At 40.2% G+C, this 8,672-nt stretch overlaps 1 protein-coding gene across 2 annotated transcripts; it reads right to left on the bottom strand.

The window, feature by feature from the left end:
• Positions 1-416: 416 nt before the first annotated feature.
• LOC129583437 (BTB/POZ domain-containing protein KCTD5-like) lies at positions 417-7,888 on the bottom strand. Of its 2 annotated transcripts, none has more exons than XM_055475235.1 (5): positions 7,114-7,888; positions 3,906-4,014; positions 2,086-2,177; positions 1,583-1,810; positions 417-1,002 (listed from the first exon to the last, which is right to left on the bottom strand). In XM_055475235.1, exons 1-5 carry the CDS (start codon positions 7,294-7,296, stop codon positions 973-975), a joined length of 642 nt encoding a protein of 213 aa, XP_055331210.1. In that variant the 5' UTR covers positions 7,297-7,888; the 3' UTR covers positions 417-972. The 2 variants fall into 2 exon arrangements, with proteins under 2 accessions (XP_055331210.1, XP_055331211.1); XM_055475236.1 differs by lacking the exon at positions 7,114-7,888 and adding an exon at positions 6,071-6,204.
• Positions 7,889-8,672: the final 784 nt, after the last annotated feature.

Genomic DNA, 8,672 nt, shown 5'->3' with positions numbered 1-8,672 from the left:
GCTATCAAAACACCATGATAGTCACACACTGCCGCTTAACCAATGTTCTTGTGAATAAACCAATAAAGTTATTATTTTGATAATCACGTTATATTGGTGCCGCAATTCGTTGCCGGTAACTTAAGGCACGTTTTCACCTTACGGCTTTACCGTACTACGTTTTTTCTAGAGTGCGACTCCTTTATTAAATTTCCTATACCAATTTGATAAATTGGTATATGAAATTTAATAAAGGAGTCGCAAACTTTCACTAAAATCGTTAGAAACTGTAATGGCACAATTTTAGTGTAGTATTTGCTTATTTTGATGAAATTCGAATACGAAGTCTTCCACGCACCTGCGGTACCACTAAATTAACGCCAAGACCGCCACATTAAATTCACATTTTAATTTTTAATGCAATCTTTAAATTCATGCCGTGTGCCAAAATTTTGTTATGCAGTCATTTCGAAAGTGAGTCAGGTACACTAGTCTGACATGCGCGAAAACCAGATCCAGAGTGTGTCGGACAATTCTCGGAGAGACCAGTCTGAAAATTAGGATTAATTAGTGCAAGGAACATTACAACAGCTGCCACAATCTGTACAAAATAACCACGCCATCGGTACCGTGTACCCGTCGGCTGTCAAACAAAAAACGATACAACAATTAAAACCACCACGACGTCATTTCGTACAATTACACAAAAAACGGTAAAACAAAACATCAATCAACACTCCGTTGCGCTTTGCATTTCCCATCAGCAATAGTGAGTTCACGACAGTTTCTGAAAGGTCCATGGTCCGCGGTATTGTTGATGTGGGGGCGATAGTGTGCAGTCGGTGCGAAAGAGAGAGAGAGACACACAAACTGGCAGATCAAAACGATTTCCCTTCTCTTCCGTGGCGTTAGGTAAATGCCGCCCGGTCGCAAAAGAAGAGCAGATAAAAGCCAACAAAATATTCCCGCACCCGTGCCTTCAGTTATGATTATTTACATCCTGGATCCTTTCTGCTGAAGGTACTATACAATAACAAACTGGTCAGATTTCAGTGATGTTAAACTTATTTAAAACATGGAATAAACGAAACACTGCACTTTCATATAATACAGGATACTTCAGAACAAAAAACGAAATCAATCGACAAAGTGAAATTTACTTGTCGCAAGTCAAAAAACATAGCTTTACTTTTCAAAAGCGAACTCGTATATTAAGACATTATTACGAACAATAATTATTATTAAAATTATATCTCTGGCGCCAAAACGTCTGCATAATTCTTGTCACGATGAACGCCACTGTACTACATTTGTTAGTCAAAGCCAGAATATTGAACTGTGCCACAATCAAATAAGTACCGAAAAAATGTAATCTTCGCATCCTCGAACCAAACAAACCGCTAAACACGTTTATCTACACTAGATTTTCTAAGGACGCAGTAAAGATACGCTAAACGCCCAGAAAGAAAACTGGACACAAAAAAACATAATCGCGCCAATTCTTTTCTGCACCCACAGAGTTAAAGGAAGCAAGCAAGCCGCAGGAGAGTGTTGTTATAGGTTTCGAGAAACCGGCTGCACTATTGCGTTCTAAATGTCTCACCTTGCCCCGATCCGTGGGTTCGGCCTGCTTTTCGTTGGTCTCCACGCGGGTCGGAGTGCTGCGCGATACCACACAGAGGAACTCAGCATGATCCTCATTCCCGTACGTGTACGAGGAGCCGACGTTGATCAGCTGCTCAAATTTCCATCCATCCGACAAGGTACTAACCATCTGCGTCAGCTCGTCCTCATGGCACTGCAGGACCCGGTATACGCGTTTCATCGATGCCTACACACACAGAAACATTCACACATTAACACACATGTATCTGTATATATACACGATCGATTAGGGTCATCGAAAAAAGATCCCAACAACCAATTAAATTATCAACCCCGAATGTCACTCAGCAACCTTTCTGCCATCACCATACCGGTTCCACTGAAAGGAGGAGGCCGCTACCGGACCAATTAGGCTAACAAGCCAGTGATAATTGGCAGAAAATTGTTAACCACGTTGGCCGTGACGCGCTCACTGCCGCAGTACAGTTTACGTTCACATACCTTGTCCCTTTCACGGTCCCGCTCCACAATCCGGTCTTTCACCAGGTAAATAAGGTCTTTTATGTTGTAAAATTCGGCTTCTTCAAGGAGACCTAAAAAAGCTGGCGATCAGTAACGTGATTATCATCGGATTAAGGACAAAACAGAAAACGGTTTATTCGTCTGTGTACTCTCAAAAGTCTCTCATTATATTACGTAAATAAAACCAGTTACCACAAACCTTAATACAAGTTCGTTTTTACGATATTACATTACGTATAGTACGACGATGTCCCGATTCAGTGTCTTATTTTCAGTAACGACCTGGTTCACCGTACGTAAGAAGGAACGTATTGTAAATGCGCAGTTGGTTGACGAGAAAACACATTCGCAACAGTGACTTGGTTAAACACTCCTTCGCAAACACGAGAAAAGCGGAAATTGCTCTGCCGCAACAAAAGTAAAAAAACTTCGTCAATATTTGTCAACGCTTTTAAAGGAGCAAGGCCTTGTCAACAATTCAACGAAGATCCCTTGCGGAGCTCTTCATTCAAAAAAAGGATAATTCAAAAAAAAAGAAATTCGAAGTGATTTCAATAATCGACCTAGACAGAGGAAAACTGTAGTCCAAAAGTGAATGTCGTAAGCCACAGTAGCTATGGGTAACAAATAGTGGACGGGAGAAAACCGCACACTTCCGGTGACGTCCGCGCCTTTATTCTGCCGCTCCCAGTCCACCCATTTGAGAGACTAAATCTTCGTTTGCCCTCCAACAATGACATTTACAACGGCAAAAGCAGCAGCACAAAAAGCACATCACCGTTTCACTGCAAGCATATGTTTTACCTACATTCCGGGACGAACGAAATGCTACAGAATTATTTTTCAAAATCAATCTGCTGCACGGTAATGCTTAACACAATAATAATTAACGAACACTTTCGTGCAAATAGCTAAAGTATACTGGCCAGCATGCCACTGAAAATACGAAACGCTACAGCACCCTTGGTTGACATTTCAAAACAATTATCGTGAATATTTTTAGCCGGTAAGACCGTAAGAATACATAGATGCTTCAAGTGGTAGCTCTGCATTTCAAGAGGCATTTGGCGTATGCCAATTACGTCATATTAGCACTGGCATCGTCCATCGCGTGCAGTGGATTTGGTTATTAATAAGTCCTCCGGGCCAAAATATCACCGTACCGTAGTGACAAATAACCGTGATTAACTGTTTAAACCACTGTTGACAGAAACCTCGCATCCAATGCACACATCTCAGATATGCCGGTGTTTAGCATTTTAAATTTTTAAGAGAGTCACTAACTGCGAGAATCACATCACGTCACAACCTGCTATTTACCCAAAAACAAAATTAAACCGACTGCAAATACGCTAATTTTGGTGTAAAAGCTAATATTTAACGAAGCGGTCGCTGTCGAAGACGCACTATCCGAATTCAAGATCCGAAATCTTTTATGGTTTTCAATTCACACCTGCTGGATATGGTAACCATTCCCCTTCACGTACCAACTGCAGTGCACTGGCTCATAAAATTCTGAATTAGCGTCTTTTTCAGAGCCAGCCTCAGGGCGACAGCGTGCGAAGTCAAAATATTTAAGTTTAAAATCTTTTTTTGAAATTCAAGCTTTCGAACCACATTACGGCAGATACGAACCAGCATACTGAACATAAATCCTCATGCAGTTAACAGATCTGTTATTTTTCCCCAATTTATTGTGGGATGGGAGAGAAATCGTTTTTTCGCGATTAAATTTATTTTCTTTAGGGTATATTATGTTCTGGTCAAGTCGAATAGGATGACGCTCCGAGAACAAGTACCTTCTTCCGCGAGATTCTTATCGAGGACCAACTTCCCATGTCGAAGGAAATTGAGAACAGGTCCAAAGTATGTTGCATCACGATCAATCAGATAGGCTCCCGTTTCGTCCTGTAAAGGAAAACAACGGATTCAACTTCCAGCACAGTCCAGCACATAAACAAAGTGAAATTTATTTCTTTCCGGTTTTCGAATGTCAGATGACGATGTATCCAAGTTACACCAGTATTTACCGCCCCGATTCTGTTCCCTAAAGACCACCACCGAACGCGAGCAGTAATGCTCTGCACTCCGACATTGCAATTAATCTTATTTATTTCTCAGTATGATCCATTTCGGCGGCGGGGACATCCCATTGTGGCGTTCCCACAGAAAACTTCTACTTTTGAGTCACTGCAGTATGAATGTAATCTGAGCCGGTTAGCAAATAGTTTCTTCCTGCACGTGTAATCTTTAGCGTACCACGTTTCGCTTTACACATGCCATCGGCCTGGCACCACTTCAGCATGCTCCAAACGTTCTTAAGGGTTTTGGCCCGGTACATAGCGCTAAAATCGTGTACATTGACGGGAATATTCGCTTTCGCGCACTTTCAAACACCTTTTTGGGTTGCTTTTTGACATTTTGTAGCCAAATGATTGGTGTGCATAGGCGTGAAATCCGTTTTCGCGCGCAACATCCGGTTGCTGAGTTATGAGGGTAACAAAATTCCAAAAAGTTTAAACGTAAGTTAAAGTTACGATCGATTTTGCGTAATACATAACCATGAAGATCGTTTTGACACGGATCCACTGTTCTAGCATTTTTTTCAAATTTTAAAATGAATTTCAAAAATTTTAAAATTCATTTTAAAATTTCAAAAAAATCGTGGAAGTCTGGATCCGTGTCAAAACGATCTTCATGGTCATGTGCATTTACGCGCAAAATTTGAAAGGGATCGGTCCATAATGAGACTTTTGGTACACTTGAATGCATTTAAACTTTTTGGAATTTTGTTACCCGCATAACTTCGCAACCGGATGTTGCGCGCGCAAACGGTTTTCTCACCTAGGTATACAATTCTTCTGGCTACAAAATACCATAAAGCAATACTGAAAAGTGTTTGGGAGCGCGCAACAGCGAAAGTTCCCCTGGTTGTACACGAATTTGATGCTATGTACCGGGCCAAATCCCTTAACTTTCAAAAAAGTGCTCTTCCGTTAAATTTCCCGATAAATCAATATCTGCGGGTGACGGATACAAGAAGCTAGTTACAAATTTATTACCAACTATGAATTAATCAATTTTTCAACAGCTGAAAGTATTGCGCGAATTATGTGTGATCCATACAGTTGCGGAGATGCAATTATTTTTACTACGGGACTGACAGAACAACGCTCATTACTGTTAAATAAATAAATGTACTAATAGATTAAAATAAAACTAGATAAAATCTAAACAAAGATTACTGATAAACAGATAAAGCGATAAAAGGCTAAGCAACTACATAAGGGAACAAACGCAAGTATAACAAAAGAATCAAGCGGTATTAATTCGATTAGGAATGATCGGTTACGTCAGAGCTCCCATCACGCATAGGGCATGGAAAAAACGGGCATTTGTATGAATACTTACGTCTTGGGAGTGGTAATTAACTGTCGTGCTAGACATAACTGCCCAACAACTCTCAGGCTGCCAAGTTCTCCTCAAAGCTTCCGTGCTAAAAAAGGCCTGAACTTTACTGAAAGAATGCATCCACAAATGCAGTCAGAAAAAAAAACAGCTTTCGGCAGAGCACCGGTTTGAATGAATGAAGTGCAAGGCTGCGATAAAAATGACAACTGCAGATCAAGAAAAAATCCTTAATTGTAAGCTTGCCATTTCTATCGCCAATTTTTTTTGTGGACAGTTCATCAGGTATATTTAATTATGCACCTATCCTGCATATTAGCGCCTACAAAATATTTTTGTACTGTACAGTTGTAGTTATAAAACGAGTACTGTATATATATCTATGCAACCGACACAGTGCTTTCTTATACACATTGCACAACCGGTATTGTCAACGTTACTTAATGCAGTAAGAAACTGTTGCATTCAAAATCTCGAAAGAAAACTGAAATTATTACTGTTCACTTTTCGATTCTCAGTCCATTTAACGAACATGAAACCGAAGCCTTCACGTTACTTTCAATCTCCTAATTGACCAATCCAAGCGGTGCCCATTTCCTAAATGCAGATTCCGCCATTTCGGGAATGTTCCCATGACACACCAAAAGGGAAAAAATCATGCTGCACGAAGCTGATACTGACATCCCTCAATCACTCTCAATTTGATAGATGCACTCTGCAGTGGAGACTCCATAATTCAATACCAGTAATTTTTGACACGGCAGGGCCAAACCCGCTGACACGGCAGGGCCAAACCGCTGAACAAGGGGTAAGATAAAAAATATCATAATCATATTAAAATATGCATGTCAAGCAGTTCTAACTGGCTCAAATAAGAATCTGGTTATGCGTACACAATTCCGGTGCTAAAAAGTCACACATTTACTTTGTATCTATGCCTCAGGGCAGCATACAGATCACGTAAATACTGATACTCTCATTGATATTAAAATCATAATTATATAAGATGCAGTTACACAGTACATTACACTTCTTTAAATGAGAAAGCTTTTCTATAATCTGTAGATCGACGCTTCTTGCAGCTTGTCAGGTGTTACTTGCAACGCTGAATTCGGAATTTCAGCTTTTTTACGCAAGCAACGATAATTTTAACTTCCGAAAATCCAGAAGAAATATTTTACGAAATGCTGGCTGCACCGAACCACTTAAAACAACAAGGCAGTTTTTGGATGATCACTCACGTGTTCCGTAATTAATGTTAGAAGCCTTAGTTAGCTTACACAGCTAGCACATCACAACAACATTTTTAAAAAACTGATAGCGGAAGGCTAAAGGTACACTTCGAGAAACTGACACCTAACAGCGATACAATTTTTTTACAGTTATAAATAAATCATTAAAAAATCAAGATTTTTATATTTGCCAGTTATACTGTAAGCAGTAAGCTGAAGTAAAAGTGACTGTAAAACTGTAAACAAATGATAAATTAAATTATTAAAAATATGCTCTTCAAGTGTTCAGTATTTCGCTTTCATCGTATCACGGAAATCTAGCGGCATACCTGGCAGGATAAGACAGAAGCGATCTATTACTATTTACCTGATCCGAGCTGAGATCCGGATCGCCATGGCACAGTCTGTAGAGGAAGCTGTGGGGATCGCGGGCAAGCGTGACTTTGGTCGTGCAGAAGTGCGTCCCACCGACATTTAAACGGATCCATTTCGAAGATGATTTACGAGCATCCGTTCCGTTCTCCATGCCGCCCGTATGATTGACGGCCATGCACACGCTGTACGCACTGATCCACAACGATCAACAAAAATGGGGAGCTCGTGTCCACAGCGATGAATAGCAGCAACAATGCCCAGCCAAAGCTGATATAATCCAGGAAATAAAACAGCACACGGAATAGCAACACAGATTAATTAAGCACCACAACACATGTAACTGCTCGGTAGCGCGATGCAGTAGTCCAACAGTGAGCGAATAGACCTGGATATGACGGAAAACTCAAAACAGATTTTCCTTGCTTAAGGGACTGGTAAAACGGGAAAAGAAAAGATTTGATCGATTCACTCAGACGTGGAGATGTTGTCGCTCTCTCCCGTTCTGCGCTTACAAATACACCGAGTCAGGCAGGCTGAGCTTGATTTGCTTACAGCACCCTTGTCACCGATATATTCGTACCAAGCGGGCTAGCGGCTCTCCGTCTCCACAGAAAACAGTGCAGGCAGAGAAGGGAAGAACCCGATAATCATATTGTGTGCTTAGGACGCTCCTTGGCCATGGCACGTACGCGCTCATACAGACTTGCCGTTTCAACAGAGACGGTTGTGAGAAAATGCGGAAAGAAGCAGATGAAAGGATGAGTGCCAGTGGTGTGTGCTCCATAGTGCATACGGTGCATACCGCGCATTCCATTTCCATTGCGAATAGACAGCGGAAGCGTACGCGGTACATACGACTGATACGAGTACGATTTATTTACTTGGAGTCTGGACTCTGGTTTCGCCTACTCTGCTCTCCTAAACAATATAAACATTAATAAATGCTTCTAATTGACTGCCATCACCCCGATTGCGCTAAAACTTGTAAATATGTGATACACCTTAACTTAATCGCTTTATATTGTTAAATCAGTAAACGTTTTATTTATTAAGAAATTGTATTTTCTACTTCTACCGTAGGCGAAATAAAATGTCAGGCTGAACCGGCAAAAACTTATGTCATAGTGTGTTGTTAATTTTTTACAGTTATTGCCTTTCTAATAAACCCTTTATAGCGGTAGTTCGCTAAAATCATGTATAGTGTAATAATCATTTTAGTGTGTTTTGTAACTGCTAATGATTTATTTGTGAAATGATTACGATTGACGATTGCCTCTTGATTATCTCTTTAAATCTTAACATCCCCCAGTAATTTTTTGTCTATGTATAGTTTTTGGACAGACTATTGTATTGTGTGTGTGATTAGTGATAACTTATAAGTTAAAACTGTATTGTATTTTTTCAAGGCTTGTATGCTAAGTTCCTGATTAATAATCGTAAATACCAAAATTATAAGTATTCTAAAAAAATCTATTTTATTTACTTATGTGCATCGTGTAATAAAGTGGACTAAATTTCAAGCAGTGGTGAGTGGAGCCCATTGTTGATATA

Source organism: Paramacrobiotus metropolitanus, unplaced genomic scaffold, assembly GCF_019649055.1.
Source record: "Paramacrobiotus metropolitanus isolate TYO unplaced genomic scaffold, Prichtersi_v1.0 Parri_scaffold0000010, whole genome shotgun sequence".
Taxonomy (NCBI): domain Eukaryota; kingdom Metazoa; phylum Tardigrada; class Eutardigrada; order Parachela; family Macrobiotidae; genus Paramacrobiotus; species Paramacrobiotus metropolitanus.
Note: the sequence above shows the minus strand (reverse complement) of the source record. Positions and strands in the feature narration are given on the sequence as shown.

What these genes read in the sequence shown, in the direction of transcription:
- LOC129583437 (XM_055475235.1), bottom strand. Translation starts at nt 7,296, where the DNA reads ATGGCCGTCAATCATACGGGCGGCATGGAGAACGGAACGGATGCTCGT. An exon ending in TAAGAATCTCGCGGAAGAAG is followed by an intron (nt 2,178 to 3,905) that starts GTACTTGTTCTC and finishes CAGCTTTTTTAG; the next exon opens with GTCTCCTTGAAGAAGCCGAA. An exon ending in AACCCACGGATCGGGGCAAG is followed by an intron (nt 1,003 to 1,582) that starts GTGAGACATTTA and finishes GTTATTGTATAG; the next exon opens with TACCTTCAGCAGAAAGGATC.